Source organism: Serpula lacrymans (assembly GCF_000218685.1).
Source record: "Serpula lacrymans var. lacrymans S7.9 unplaced genomic scaffold SERLAscaffold_9, whole genome shotgun sequence".
In the NCBI taxonomy this organism is placed as follows: Eukaryota; Fungi; Basidiomycota; class Agaricomycetes; order Boletales; family Serpulaceae; genus Serpula; species Serpula lacrymans.
This window is the reverse complement of record NW_006763298.1, coordinates 162,166-176,555: the sequence shown is the minus strand read 5'-3', so window position 1 is coordinate 176,555 and position 14,390 is coordinate 162,166. Positions and strand designations below refer to the sequence as shown.

The 14,390-nt window shown below is 48.7% G+C and overlaps 8 protein-coding genes across 8 annotated transcripts in view; 4 read left to right on the top strand and 4 right to left on the bottom strand.

Annotated features, from left to right (window-relative positions):
• The window catches only part of SERLADRAFT_416377 (uncharacterized protein), a gene marked incomplete at both ends in the record, with an annotated part of 2,881 nt that extends 1,988 nt beyond the window's left edge, over window positions 1–893 (top strand). Inside the window, 3 exons of the mRNA XM_007319920.1 lie at window positions 136–278; window positions 336–378; window positions 494–893. Coding sequence (XP_007319982.1) covers window positions 136–278; window positions 336–378; window positions 494–613 — 306 coding nt within the window. The remainder of the gene's footprint in view (window positions 1–135; window positions 279–335; window positions 379–493) is intronic.
• Window positions 894–1,900: 1,007 nt separating this feature from the next.
• SERLADRAFT_471106 (uncharacterized protein) lies at window positions 1,901–3,423 on the top strand (the record flags this gene model as incomplete). Its single annotated transcript, XM_007319919.1, has 7 exons — window positions 1,901–1,931; window positions 2,017–2,318; window positions 2,433–2,525; window positions 2,597–2,668; window positions 2,743–2,827; window positions 2,896–3,065; window positions 3,160–3,423. 6 exons carry the CDS (start codon window positions 2,121–2,123, stop codon window positions 3,190–3,192), a joined length of 651 nt encoding a protein of 216 aa, XP_007319981.1.
• Window positions 3,424–3,649: 226 nt separating this feature from the next.
• On the top strand, window positions 3,650–5,076 carry SERLADRAFT_471101 (uncharacterized protein; the record flags this gene model as incomplete). Its single annotated transcript, XM_007319918.1, has 6 exons — window positions 3,650–3,755; window positions 3,812–3,824; window positions 3,922–4,065; window positions 4,378–4,443; window positions 4,633–4,780; window positions 4,847–5,076. The coding sequence occupies 6 exons, from the start codon at window positions 3,753–3,755 to the stop codon at window positions 4,896–4,898; spliced, it is 426 nt and encodes a 141-aa protein (XP_007319980.1).
• Window positions 5,077–5,166: 90 nt separating this feature from the next.
• On the bottom strand, window positions 5,167–7,291 carry SERLADRAFT_450489 (uncharacterized protein; the record flags this gene model as incomplete). The annotated part of the gene is made up of 4 exons (XM_007319917.1): window positions 5,167–6,172; window positions 6,224–6,318; window positions 6,403–7,085; window positions 7,149–7,291. 4 exons carry the CDS (start codon window positions 7,263–7,265, stop codon window positions 5,199–5,201), a joined length of 1,869 nt encoding a protein of 622 aa, XP_007319979.1.
• Window positions 7,292–7,615: 324 nt separating this feature from the next.
• On the top strand, window positions 7,616–7,983 carry SERLADRAFT_471099 (uncharacterized protein; the record flags this gene model as incomplete). The annotated part of the gene is made up of 1 exon (XM_007319916.1): window positions 7,616–7,983. A coding segment is annotated over one exon (203 nt), but the record flags the coding sequence as incomplete, so codon positions are not given.
• A 526-nt stretch (window positions 7,984–8,509) lies between these two features.
• On the bottom strand, window positions 8,510–8,905 carry SERLADRAFT_471098 (uncharacterized protein; the record flags this gene model as incomplete). Its single annotated transcript, XM_007319915.1, has 1 exon — window positions 8,510–8,905. A coding segment is annotated over one exon (186 nt), but the record flags the coding sequence as incomplete, so codon positions are not given.
• Window positions 8,906–9,137: 232 nt separating this feature from the next.
• Window positions 9,138–10,251, bottom strand: SERLADRAFT_471097 (uncharacterized protein; the record flags this gene model as incomplete). Its single annotated transcript, XM_007319914.1, has 9 exons — window positions 9,138–9,159; window positions 9,230–9,340; window positions 9,407–9,517; window positions 9,570–9,624; window positions 9,678–9,754; window positions 9,813–9,845; window positions 9,899–9,929; window positions 9,982–10,010; window positions 10,063–10,251. Coding segments are annotated over 7 exons (438 nt in total), but the record flags the coding sequence as incomplete, so codon positions are not given.
• A 2,436-nt stretch (window positions 10,252–12,687) lies between these two features.
• On the bottom strand, window positions 12,688–14,002 carry SERLADRAFT_371034 (uncharacterized protein; the record flags this gene model as incomplete). Its single annotated transcript, XM_007319913.1, has 6 exons — window positions 12,688–12,831; window positions 12,889–13,035; window positions 13,106–13,195; window positions 13,251–13,358; window positions 13,412–13,852; window positions 13,910–14,002. 6 exons carry the CDS (start codon window positions 14,000–14,002, stop codon window positions 12,688–12,690), a joined length of 1,023 nt encoding a protein of 340 aa, XP_007319975.1.
• Between the last annotated feature and the right edge of the window lie 388 nt (window positions 14,003–14,390).

The window sequence follows — 14,390 nt, the reverse complement described above, 5'->3', positions numbered from 1 at the left end:
CAACCCGACATGATATCCCTCGACCCCGAATTCGTCGGCTCCCTGGCGCCGCCTACAAAACTGACCACCGCCGTGCACGACACGGTCGACATCCCGTTCGCGCGGCTGCCGCGGCTGGAGAGGCTGCGCGTGCAGGGGTTGGCGGATGAGACGGAGGTGGCGGAAGACGGCCGGGGGCGGGGGGACGACGGGGGTGCGGGCGACGATAACGGGAAGAAGCAGAGTAGGGAGGAGAGGGAGAAGAGGAAGATGCGCGGCAAGGGGAAGAGTATGAAGAGGTGGGTGGATGATGTGGCGTTTACCCCCCTCACTTGAGCTGACATGATCGTTGATAGATACCTGCGAAAGCAGCGCAAGAACGTCATCGATCCCACCGCCGTGCGTATCCACCCTCTATCTTTCCATCTTTCCATCTTTCCACCCCCACGCTCACGCGTGTCTTTTCGGTATCGATTTGACGATGGATGATCTCACGCTTTGTTTTTTCTCGCAGGTCGCCATCCGCACGAAACTCGAGAAGCAGAAGGAGGAAAAACGCGTGGCGAAGGCGATCGAGAAGGGAGAGGTGGAGCCGCGGAAGCCGTCTGCGCTGGATCGGTTCAGGCGGTCGTAGTCGCTTTTTTGCACGCTCTTTTTCGCGCTGCTTGGGCGTGTGCCGCCGTACTGCCCCGGGGCGCGCGCGCACACGTTGCGGTTGCGGTTGCGGTCGCAGTGGTTGAAGTTGGTGCGGTTGTTCAACAATTTTGGGTATTGTGACAAAAATACAATACTGCTTTTTCTGAGCGGATAAATTTGAAAGAAAGAGAAGAAAAAAAACAGGATATTTGGCATCTGTTCTTCGCGTTTATTGTATGGTGACACTTTTGAATTCTGAATCAACAAGACGGTTTTGGATGCTTGGTGATGCACAGCCACGTGGGCTAGGTGTTAATGGCTTCCGCTCCGGGGCAAAGCAAAGCAATTTGGAGGGTTGTTTGCTTTGACGTGCACATGCGCAGGACGACTTTTGGCCGTTGCTTTGATTGTCTACGGTGAACCCTTCTAACTTGGTCCAAACCTCGGAACAATATCAAAGCGTGCAGTACCTGCGGTCCCTTGCAATTGGCAGCTCGAACCTCGGAGCTTGGAGCTTTGAATCATCGTCGCTCCCAACACCAACGCCAACGAAGGACCTGATGCCTCGATAGATAGATAGATAACGTCCGAGTCTCGGGAGCGTTTGGGGCCAGGAACCCCGTCTTTGGGATGAGCGGATGAGGGCCATAGCTCCTGGTCACGGAGGTGCCGAGAATGCCAGTCTCAGATAGATGGCCCCGAGCGCGCTTTGGCCCCCCGTTCCACCTTTCTTTTGTCCCCCCCCCCTTCCACACACGCACACCGCTTGGACAGCGCGCTTTGTCCATGCAGAATCGCGAATAAAAGGTGCGCCCCGAGCGCCGTTCCTCCTCCCCATCCCATCCCATCGCACCGCACCGCATCGCTCACTCAGTCCCTCCCACCCCACAAGTTCTCGCCAAACACTCGACTTCTTTCCCCAGTTATGCCGAAAAGGGTCATGTTCAAAAGGTCCCCGTCGCCCCAGCCTTCCGAGTTTTCAGACTACGCAGACACGGAGATGGTAGGCTCTGACGGGGGCGACACCGTCCCCGACGGCGCCAGCGTGTCCGAATGGTCTTCCTCCTCCTCCTCCTCTTCCATGGACTCCGACTCCGAGGGGGAGACCGACGACGCGCCCAAGGAGGCCCTGATCCCGTACCCCCTCAAGAAGTACGTCGCAGGAGCCTGGCTGCCCGCGTACAAATTCGGCCCCGGCGCCACCCCCGACTGGAACTGGCCTGTGTATCCCGAGCTGCGTGCTACCCCTGGGGTTAGGACGCTCCGTGTGATGATGCGTATCCCGCAGGAGAGGTTCGGCTATGCGACTCAATTATGTACGTTCACACCCTGCCCCCCTCTCGCATTCAGTGATGATGATGACCATGTGGATCCATCGCTGACGCCCCCCCCCGCACACAGGGCACCGCGACCTCCCCGACGTGAACGTGATCATCGACCCGAACCACAAGTCCTACTTCCTGTACCTACCCAGCGTAGACGTCGTCGACGTCGACGAGGAAAACATGGTCTTCCTCGAGCGGGACGTGAACCGCGTCACCGACATCACGAAGCTCCTCATGGGCTGCACCATGTTCACGATCATCGAAGTCATGAGCAGGTTCTTCGACTCCGCGCCGCAAACGTGGCGGGCGAAGCTGACGTTCTATGAGACGTATTATATGCCGAAGGTGGATGGGGCGAGATGGGATATATTGGAAGTGGTACGTGATCTGGGCTTTTCGTCTTTTTTTTTTTTTTTTTTTTTCTTTTTCCCGACTTTTTTGGATCTCGGGCTGACGGGTTCTGGTGGATCTTGTGGTGGTGGCGTGTTGTAGCCGGGAGACGAAGGCACGTCTATGGTCATTGTCGTAGTCCCCCCGTGGCAGTTTGATTATAACGAATTCTGTGAATTTACGCGAGAGGGCGTGGTGAGTCTTCCTTCCCCGATTGATAATTCTCTACGTTGGCTGACGAGCCTGCCTCCTTGTGCGCGTCATAGCAAGGAAAAGAGTCGCTGGAGTTATCTCCAGATGCTACACCACATCATGCATGCACCATCTTATGGGCACTGGTAGGTCTACTCTCCTGTGCTCATGACACATGAGGACGTACAGCCAACTCAACCCCCTTCTTCCCTTTGTGTAGCTCTGGGACCTGTGCGCTCCGGGAAATACACAGTACTTTGTCGTTACCACGTATCATCACTGGGCGTTTGGTAACTTTAGCAAAGGTAAGGGTCGCCGCACGCTCAGACCTGATCTGCGCCCAACCAACCTAACCGCCTGGCCGCCCCCACAGACTGCCGCGTCGCAACGGTGACGGAACCCATCGAGGCCTATGTATCCAACATCGACAGTACCCCCTCAACCATCCCTACGCCCAATATCATCCAGATGCTGATGTTCTGGATGGGCTCGTCCCTCGGGGCTGGTCTTCCTCGCGATAAATGGGTGCTTCCCACCGATGACGTGAGTCGCCCTTTTTCGAATTAAAGAGGCCGTTTTGTGTCATGCAGTCACGGGCATTCGACTGACGACGTTTGATTTGCTTTGCTTTGCGTAGATCGCGGATAGGCTCCCGGCTCAGCTCCGTTGATTCTGGTTGGAACTTGAACGTTGTGATCCATTTGGATGTTTGGACGTGTTCATCGATTCTCAGAGGGTCTGTGCTTTACCATCTGATAAGTACCTGATATGCTGCATGTCATATGATTATGGAGGATTTATGGAGTAGGAAATATTGTCTACTTGAAATCTATAAATTGAACTTTGCGTGTTTGTTAAATTTAAATATCATGTTTTGGATATCTTTCATCTCCGTAAAGACTTGGGCCAATACTGAATTTTAAAATTTGAAAATTCATTTTAGAAAACCATTGAACGCCGTACAGTATCTTCCAGAGAACCAACGACAGGGGGTGCCTTACAGTGATACCAAGACTGAGATATCTCGTGTCATGTCTTTTGTGTCAATGCCAGTAAATCACTTCAACCTGTGACTCGTTGTCTCGCGAACCGCCAAATGAAACCAGTCTCGTTGCTTACGTAACTAGATACTAGATTCACTGGCACTTGGAGAGATTTGGATCATAGATAATTCAGACCGTCCACCCCACAAAAACATCCGTCAGTGTCCCACTGCAAACCGCAACAACGATGGTAAGCCTCACCCCCCACCTCTCTCCCCAACAACGATGCTCACGGTAGTTTCAAAGAGTGATAACGCAGGTTCGAGCCCACTTTCCTTACCCTTGTCCTCGTTCTAAACCCCAGTCTCACTGGATACCTCCCTCCGTTTATACACGGCCATCTCCACCGCGTGCAGAATACAAAGAGGCGTTTGCCCTTTTCGACAAGAAGGGAACAGGCGCAGTGCCTCGCGAAACATTGGGCGATCTGTTGCGTGCTTTGGGCCAGAATCCGACTCAGAGCGAGGTGGCAGATATCGTCGCATCCGCACCCAGAGATGGTGAGCTTATCCCCCCCCCCTCCGCGCACCGCGCACCCTTTCAGCTTCACTAACGACGACACCCCATTTTGCCACTCTTCAAACTGCTCCTCGCTCAATGTACGAACTTTTTCAATGACACCCTCCACATCCACGAAAACCACTGTGCTCTTGCCTCGTATTGCTTCGAATACGCGTTTCTCGTGCTATCCTTCCCTGCGACTTTGTCGTATCATCCGTCCGGCGGGACTTTGCGGCGCTTGGACGAATGCGAACGATTTGAAACTTGAAACCTATCATCAACCTCCTACACCCCGCATGCCTCTTGTTCAGTGGACTACAAGTCGTTCCTGGCAATTTTGAATCGTCCAGATGGATTTAAGCCTGCTGGAACACCAGGTGAGACTTGCTCTTCTCTCTTTTTCGCCTTGCCTCGAGAGCGCATGAGGTGGAGGGAAGGTGGCGACGTTGCTGTCTTCTCTTCTCTTCTCCCTGATCAGCCGTCATATTGCAATCCCTTTTATCTTCCCAGTCGCTGACCATTTTGACTTTGTTTCACTTGCCACCCGCCAATTCGCACACTACCAGAGGAGTTTATTCGCGGCTTCCAAGTCTTCGACAAAGAAGGCAACGGTTTCATTGGTGCAGGCGAACTACGATATGTCCTTACGCAACTAGGAGAAAAGATGACGGACGAAGAAGTGGATGAACTTCTCAAGGGAGTGCAGATCGGAAGGTGAGCCGTTTACCTGAAATCTCCAATTTTGGACGACAACGAAACTCACTCTGGGATTCTCGACAGTGATGGGAATGTGAACTACGAGTCTTTTGTACGTACCATTCTGAGCCAGTAGTCGAGGGAGAGTTGGCGTGTAATGGAGATTGATTTTGATTGTATCGTGTTTATACCTACTACCTAACGACCTAACAACATTGATATCAGCGTCTCCTCCTTACATGTGCGAGCCACTGTACGATGTTGTATCTGATACTATAAACCTCTTGATTTTTACTTCGTCTAATCTTGCCGATCTTGATGGTGGACGGACAACGTCCGAAAGGCCCGCTTCGTCAAACAAACTCTATGTAAAGTGATAAAGTTAAGGATGTCTTTGACAACAGCTGACTGAACATGTGGATCCCAATACATATAGTTACTCTTCATCGCTCTCCGTATCGTAACCGTCGTCACCATTACCATTATTCCCCACAGTGGAACTTGGTACGCTGACTTTTCTACTATTGTGGACAAGTTCCACCACAAGCTGTCCGCCATCCCCAAGTCCATCCACATCACAGAGCTTCTTCCCCGCCTCCCATCGAATTTCCTGTCTGGGGTAGGCAAGCGCGAGCTTGAACCCCCACCACGCGTCGACGCCTTCTAATTGACGGCTCACATGCTCTTCAAGAACTTGCACGCTACCTGTCGCCACTCCAGGAGGCTGCTTAGGGTCGCCGGAGGGTGAGCATGTGGGGGGTATCAGCATTGTATCCACGTAGGCGTATAGCTGTGTCAACGTATCCTCGCGCGTGAAGTATCGTATCGCCCGCTCGTTCTGCGGAAGCCGTATGGCAAGTCGAAGCCCGCCTTTCTTACCTCGCCCCTGATCCTGACTCTGCGGCTCAGCACGGACGACGTCTCTCCTCATCCATCTCCTCCACTCCATCCTATCCTCATCCTTCTTCGCCTGTTTTTCTCTCTCCAAAGCGGCCCTTTCCTCTTCTTTCTTGGCCTGTTCTCTCTCTCTTTCCAAACGCTCCTTCTCCGCCTTCTCAGCAGCTATCCGAGCCTCGATGCGCTCCCGATCACGCCGAGCAGAGTCCTGGAACGCCCTGTCCTGCTCCTCACGCAGCATCCTATCGCGCTCGCGCTCCCTAATCGAAGCTTTGAAGCGTTCAAGGAAAGGGGTAACGCGGGGCAGGAGCTGCTGCGAGAGGTGGTTGAGAAGCGTGGCGGCGGAGGTTGGGGCTGTGTCAGGCACGCTCCGGCCTTGGTGCCTGGAGAGAACGGTAAGGGTAGGAGAGGCGACTGATTGTGATGGTGTAGGTGTGTGTGAGTGGTTGCGGCGTGGTTGGAGGGCGATGAATGCGACGAAGGGGTAGGTCGTGGCTTGCAATTTTTGTGCAGCTGTGTGGTATGTGTGAGTACTAGTCGTAGGGAGAGTAGAGTAAATCTTACCGCTCCATGCATCTCTATCCCTGACGTCGCCTCCCCAGATGACGAAATTACCGTCGTGCAACGCTTTCACGAGCGCAGGATCAGTCAGCGTTGACCTAGAATCAAATGCAGACAAGCCAGGTTATTACTACTGTTTGAAAGCTTCAAAAAACAGCTCTTGCGCGAGTCATTGTTCGTACCTTTTGAACTCTGGGACATCATCATGTTCTTCGCTTACGAGGACGATGCAAGCTACCCTGCCTTCCCGTTGACAAACATTTAACACGTCCTCATAGCTTCCCAAAAAGAAATCGGGTAGGACCTTTCTGCCTTCTTCGAACAATTCGTCCGAGGCATATCCAGTGCGGGAGATTATGCTCGAGGGACCAGCCTCAGCACCGGAGGCAGATATGCCGCTAGGTGTGCGTGAGCTGACAGAAAGCGCTCCTGTCTCCTCTTCCAGTGATCGTACCCAACGGTCGGTAACGCTGCGGTGATCTGATGGACCGGTACGGACGGAACGATAGTTATGTAGGCCTGTGAAGTGCAGAGAAGGTATAGAGATACGCAAAATACCGAATAGAAATCTGATGGTGTTGCTCAACACGTGGAAGGGCAGAGAAAAAAAGGAGAGAAGGGAATTCCAGATTGATGTATTGGGCTGCGAATGATATTTGTTAAAGTGACGTAATCCCTTGCGAGGAGAACTTACTCTGTGAGTGCCTCCGTTGGGCCGCCAGGACCTATCGACGTCTATACCTTGTTGAGAATCGTCTATGGCTAGCTCTTCCATGATCGTTCGGGTATGTTCTGTCCCTTCCGGTGATACTGGCGCATTGCTGCTCTGAGGCGGTGGGCCGTCAAATATAAGCTCGGCTGCTTTCTGTATGGGTTATATGTAGCTGTGAGTTATGCTAGAGCTAATATTCAACGAGACGAAACGTACCTGCACATCCCAGTCGACGCTCTCAAGAACACTTAGCGTCACTTCGGCGTCACTTCCAGCGGTTATAGCCTGTAGCTGACTCAAAGCCTCTCTTTGAGTTGGATTCAAGTGATCCATAGTATACAGTAAAAGAAGCGCTTCTTCAATTGGCTGTGTAGCTGGTTCAGAGTCAATATAGCAGTAAAGCTCATCCGCCGTGCTTACCTGCGGACACTACGAAGGTGAGCTCCGTTTGCTTGTGCGTTAGTGTAGAGATTCGTAGTGACGGTGAACTTGTAAGCACTTCCGGTGGGTGTGGGGGGTGAGTAGTCCTTGAAACCCGTGTTGTGCACTAAGCTAGAGTCCAAGTAAACCTTTTGACGCGCTCAGCTGTATGGATTGAGCATGTTTACAGCCACTTGTCACAAATAAACCAAAATCTCCGCCACCTCTTCTCTCAACATCATTTCTGCTCTCTTTCTCGACTGTATGTTCTTCATCTATCACAACTCGTCATTGTTGGAAAACCCTGGCATCTTATGCGTTAATCAAATGTCCTAGGATAAAACGACTCCAGAATATCCCCGAGCAGGGTTCCAATGACAGTATCCAAAACGATATTCAACCCGAAGTTGTGGATCTGTACCACCCTCAACTCACACTGGCACTGTCAACTACTGGATTCGTATAACCGAACTATACGCACCCAAGATAAACGAACATCAGTTACTACAAACACATCGGATTTTGGCTTTTAGACTGCACTTTTCGATCCGATTTCAAGAAACAGAGGTGGCAGAACCTGTTGTTCCGATTTTATCTGGTTCTGCGCTATTACTCTACTCGGAAAAGCTTTTGAACGGTGCAGTAGATCTGTCATACACCCACCATCGGCCAGGATAGAACAAGGAACATGACGCAATCATCTGATAAGATATTCCTACACTTCGAGAGACTGTTTTCCAATAATTATAAGGCTGCCACTACGGTCCACTATCGTCTGACGTTTTCTGGCGACCTGCCTTTCTCTGCTCTCATTGGCGTTACGCACGATCAAGATCAGAGCACCATGGATAGGGTCTTTTCGTTCATAAGGAATCAAAAACATGATATTGGCGAAAGAAAAATGAAGTTTTGGTACTACTGTCGTTAACCGTCAGTTCAGATGGGTATTCGGACGTCACAGAGGTCACACAAGCCGAGTTGGAGCTCCGCTCGGCACTATCAGTGGTTGAACATGATCTTGAGTGTGGCACACCTGAACTTTTTGAAACTGAGATTGCAGTACCTTAGTAGAGCGTTACTTTCTCGAAAGTCACGCACATGGAAGGAACTTACTCAATAATTCAGGATTTTGTGCTAGGAAAGTTGGAGTAAGTGGTAAGAATATATAGAACTGCTATAGGTTGAGTTGTTGAGGAAAAATGACAGTGGAACGTATGTTTTCAGAAATGTCCGAATAGCCCCCCCCCCATCTGAACTGACAGTTAACGACAGTATTACATCAACACCCGATGGTAGCAGTACGGCATGAATGGGATGGAAATAACTAAATGAGTAGTCTATCATCAACCGTAATACAAAAAGTCACCCGCGAAACTTGTGAAAATCCGAACAAAAGCTTCGATATTCTTCATTTACACGGGAGTTGCCGTTGAGACCGCTTCTCTCGTGGATGTAGGCATAATAAACGACCGAATGTGACCGTACTGACGGATCGCAACGCCAAGTGCCATCGATCGAAATGGTACATACGACATCTCATCCACACTAGAATTGGCACAGCGTAATCGAAGAATGACAGCGCACGACAGAATGCTATGCATGCAGAAGTACAGCCTGGAAAAAAAATAAATTTTACATATATGATTAACCTTTTAAACCTGGAGATATTCTTGTAGATCCCACATACGTGTCAATGGCGAGTTTTGCGCTCGGCTATATGAGGTGAGCTGAGTGATGTGTCTGGAGATGAGAGGGAGAAAACATACGGGAAAAACTGCAAAAGCAATAAGATTTGCGATGGACAACACTAGATATGTGTGAACCCTTCCGTCAACTCAACTTCCAATAGTAAATCAGTGATCAGCTCAATGAATTACCTAAAATGCATAGGTAGAGTATAATCGCATCTCTGTATAGAGTTCGTATCAGAGGACTCTTGGTATCACGATGAGCATCGACGATTCTATAAACCAAAAGTGTCAAGAGGACTGTAGATTGGTAGATATGAGCTGCCAAATATTAAGTGTGGAGAAGAGTGAACGAGGTTTACTTACCGGTTTCCAGAAATAGCATGCACGCGACGACAGCCACTGGGTATACCACAGTTCCTTGGAGTATGGCGTCATTACACCCCGAAGTACCTGCTATTGGGACAACTTTTTCTTCTGAATTCTATAACTGAAACTTGGCGAAGATAAAAGGGAGGAGCAGACCCACCGACAACGGACCGCACACATAGGATGGAAAGCACGAATATAATCACAACAAAAACCTAGGTTAATAGTCAACACAGTGAAAGAACGAAATCGTAAAACTCGAACTAACCAGGTATAGGGACACGAGCCAAATGCGCTGTTTTTTGGTCTTTGCCCAAATGGCACATGTCCGAATAACCAGAATAGCTGTAGTGCTTCAACATAAGCAATATACCTTTAGAGAACGACCAAACGATAGTCTTACCTTCTCCGACAGTAGCACCACTGACTGCGACTCCTTTGCCGACAAGTTAGCTAAAATGGCGAAAACCATTCAAGTCATATACTAACCTACATAGGTCAAATTTGCCGCTTGGCACATCTACAGACATGATATTAGTATAGCAGAAGAACAACCAGCGTATTGAACACACCCTTGTGGATAAGCCAGGAGCATTGCTCACTATAAACACGTTATTGAATTGTTTTATTTCCCAGACGGACCACTTATGCACCTACGTAGACCGGGACGATAAAGACGAACACATTGTAACGAGAATAAAGATAGAGGAATTTGGCGAGGTTCCACCTTGATTTCCAGATCAAATCAATCTAGCACATATATCTGAGTAAAACGAAGATGGACGATGGAATGAGTGAAAAAAAATTACTTCATCTTCAAGGGTATGGCAGTATTGCAGAATCTAAACCATGGATAGTTTGAATAGATAGATATGACATAGTTGAAAAACATACTAGGATTGGCAGACACGCGACTGCGAGTACATTACAGTTAACCTCTCTGGTTCATTCCAGCCAGTGTGGGGGAGACGCACCGTCTATATACTGATGGATCGGAGATTAATTTTAATATCCACGATTATTCGCTCGAGCTAAAAATACATACTTTGATCACCTGAAACTGAAAATCCGCGGAGGTTGCACATAAGGTCGACATTGTTAGTTCAAGAGAGCGAGTCAGACAAGTCGTAGGAGAACTTGCAAGGTCGCTTTATATCGATAGGATTGTATGATATCCTGTGTTGTATTCGAATGTTATCATAGCACAGAATAAACAATGTGGACATGCGCATCTGTCAGCGGAAGCGCTAATTATCACGTTAGAGTAATGTCCGTATCAGCGCTTGGTATTTGCAAACAGCGTACTACACTGCTGCCTGCGCTTGTCGGAAGAGTCTGCTTTCCACTATGGCACCACTAATTTAGTCTATTGCTGATAGTGTTCAATAAGAACTCACACTGCTTCCTTGACAGCAAACCAACACTCCTTCCAAGATATTCTCATAAACAGCCTCATTTTATTCAGTTATAGGAACATGAGGTGAACGACACTGCTATCTACTTACCTTTGTATCACCATCATGGCATCCTTCCATACAGCATGGTGCATCGTTGTCACTGGTTCAACGTCGCATCCGTATGGCCAAAAAATCCGATGGCTCGAATATGTCCAACGGTGTACTGTCCAGTCAGCGTGTAGCGCCCTCGCCCTTCGTTTGACGACTCTTTGATCCTTTCATCTCCGAGTAACCGTGACGCAGTGTACTTTCGCCCACTTACATAGACCCCATCCGTGGCTGGCGGGAATTAAATGGAGTAGGAGTCTCCCAGTTTCGGATAGTCTCGAGCTGAATATGCAGATTTATTGACTAAAATCAAAACAAATTCATACGCACGAGAATAGTCATGGGACTGCTTTGATATCGTTAGATGTCCCCATGGTGAACATCAATAGCTGACTGCCCTACTATCGCAGACGACAGCCAAGACTCCCAGAAACCCAGAATTACTCAATGAGAAGCAGATGCGCTTGGCAAAAAAAATCATAGACGTCGACAGAAAATTGCGATAGAATAAAGAAGACCATTTTATGGCAAGCTGGTGGGTCCTCAAATAGTTGAGCCTCCTGCTGCCAGTGAACAAACTGCGCTCGTGTATCGATCTTCATCGGGCCTGTCTGTGAAGAAAGCTGTGGATAGGGAGCTGGGGAAATTTTTCCGAGAGAGAGATAGCGATAGAGTGGAGAGTGATAACAACTATTGACTTGACTTCGAGTGAGTACGCACATTTTGTCTTGTCAGTACCTTTGAATAACCTCCAGACTCCCTTGTTCGCATATAGACAACAACAAGAAATTCCAATGACAAATATAATGCACGCCGCTGTCCAGTTCTTCCGCGGCATTGATGACCTAACGAGTGCATTTCCAAGTCCTGCACCGTTGGAGAGCTCGACCAAATATCTCGCCTGGATGTGCTGCAAACAAGTGTGACACGCAACCGCCCGCCACCAACGCCCGTGATCATTGATCTATATTGCCTTCGAAAACTTCCCCGTCATTTCCTTTAACAGCGTGCAAGCGTAAACTTCCAGGTTGCGATTCGAGCTTACGTCTATATAGCAGCCAAAAACAATGACGGTTAGCAGTGTCAATGGAAGCTGCATAGGGTCACGGTATACCGGCGTGCAGAGCTGCTATACAAGCACCAGTAGCACCTCCACCAAGAGGGAGAACAATACCAACAACAATATCTTCGATCAAGGATCTCATCCGTTGCCAATCGGAATCTAACAACATCCTTCAGAGCTTCGTTCGGGGAGGTATCAGTCGCGCGAAGAATATCACCCCACCGCCACAACTATGGATGGTGATCATGGATGCAGTTGACTCTGTAAACTTGTACGGTTCATTCAATGTCGATCAGACCATCCTGTCGCCAGTAAAAGCAGTATGGAGCATAAGTCTACGCAAGCCAGTGCAGGATTAAAAAAAAACACTGTTCTCACTAATTGTGTGTGACTTTTGTGTCATTTTTATTTGCCACTCATAAAAATCCGATGTTCAAATATATATATATGCGGTGCTCACTTACACTTATGCTGTTCCAGCGTAATCGATATAGTTAAATATTTTGAATCGCTTTAATTGGTTTAAGAAATCTTTTAAACCCTTCAGTCTCCCTAATTAAAGTCACGTACACATGTGTGAATAGGTTTTATCAACGGGAATAAAACAAGGCACACCTAATTTTACCGCGAGGAGAGATCTCGCCAAGCAATGTGATTAGCCGAACAGACAACGAATTCGGATCTAAAAAAAGTAAAGCACACCTCTAGCCTCACAACCCCTCTACAATCTCCTCCATCAAGTCCTCATCGTGACTTCTCTTCAATGCATCAATAAAATCCTGCAAACCATCGCCTTCCAACAAAGAAGTCAGATTCATCAACGACAGGCCAAGACGATGATCGGTCACGCGATCCTGAAGAAGAAAAAGCTTGACTTGACAAAGATTAATACAAGGGATGGAGTGGAATACCTGTGCGTAGTTATACGTCCGTATTTTCTCACTGCGGTCTGCACCACGGACGAGATTACGTCGAGTAGCACGGCGATCCTCCATTTCTTTCGTCAGTTTGATGTCCATGAGACGCGCACGAAGAACCTGGAAAGCGCGGCGCTTGTTCTATCGAGCAGCATTGTTTGAACACAGCATTAGCATCCACCGGTCCCGAGGTGCAAAAGTCTACCCCTACCTGATGTTGACTCCGTTCGTCCTGCATCGACACTGTTATTCCAGTCGGGACATGGGTCAAACGAACCGCAGACTCTGTTTTGTTGACGTGCTACATTCATCATTGTAAGAAACGATAAAAGGGATAATGATGTTCCCAAAGATACCTGTCCACCTGCCCCACGTGCACGCATGACTTCGATCTTCACGTCATCCATGGAAAAGATATCATCGCCGCTACTGAAATTGTCCGTTTCCTCTGTCAATGGTAAGACCTAAAGAAGATTGAGTAAAGTGATATTTTTATGCACCAGCATAGCAAACGTACTACGATCGCGACCGTACTTGTATGCGTACGTCCACTTGCTTCGGTAGCAGGTACCCGTTGTACGCGATGCACTCCGCTTTCCCACCTCAGCGCATCATACGAGCCTTCCCCTTTGATTTCTAGTATCGCATCCTTAACGCCTCCACCATCTGTCTCATTACTTGCAATCACTTGCGTTTTCCATCTGTTCGCATTCGCATGTCGTACATATACCCTCAACAGATCCGCAAGGAAGAGGGAAGCCTCGGAACCGCCGACGCCTGACTTGAATTCCAGCATTGCAGATAGATGTCGTGTTGATGAAGAAGGCACGAGAAGCTTTGGGAATACAGAATGTACGTGTTCCGAGAGTGTTTCTGTGAGCGAGACATATTCCTCAGACGCTAGGGCACGCATGGCTGGATCTTCGTCACTTAGTAAGGGTATAGTCTCTTGTAGAGACTACTACGATGTACAAACCCGTCAAGTAATGTATTTGGGTAGGAAAAAACGACTGACATCTCGAGCATGCGACCATGAAACCCATGCGTCCTGTAAAGGCTCCAGCTCTTTGATTTGCTTCGCTCGCGTGATGTCCACAGCAGACGACATGTCGTCTGACATCTTCGACGCGCCTATATGTTTCATATATTCTATTGGTATAGAAAAAGAAGACTCACCTTTGTTAGGAGATCATTTCTAATTTCCACGCGTTTTCTGACGGCGCGCAGGATACGAGCACCGTCTTGCTCTATTTGCATAGCGTTTGCACTGGGAGAGTTATGCGACTTTGGTGTTGAGACTGTTCCGAGATATCTATAGCCGTACGTCCTTAGAGGATTGTGCCATTGACAAACCAGGCGGAACATTGACAGTAACTGGAATGAATGAAAATAAGCATGACAAGGTGAACTAATTTGCGCCACAGCTACGCTTATTGCCGAGTACTTTTAAATTGGCCGAGTAGGCTGCGGCTGACTTTAGATATGTAGCCTATCAC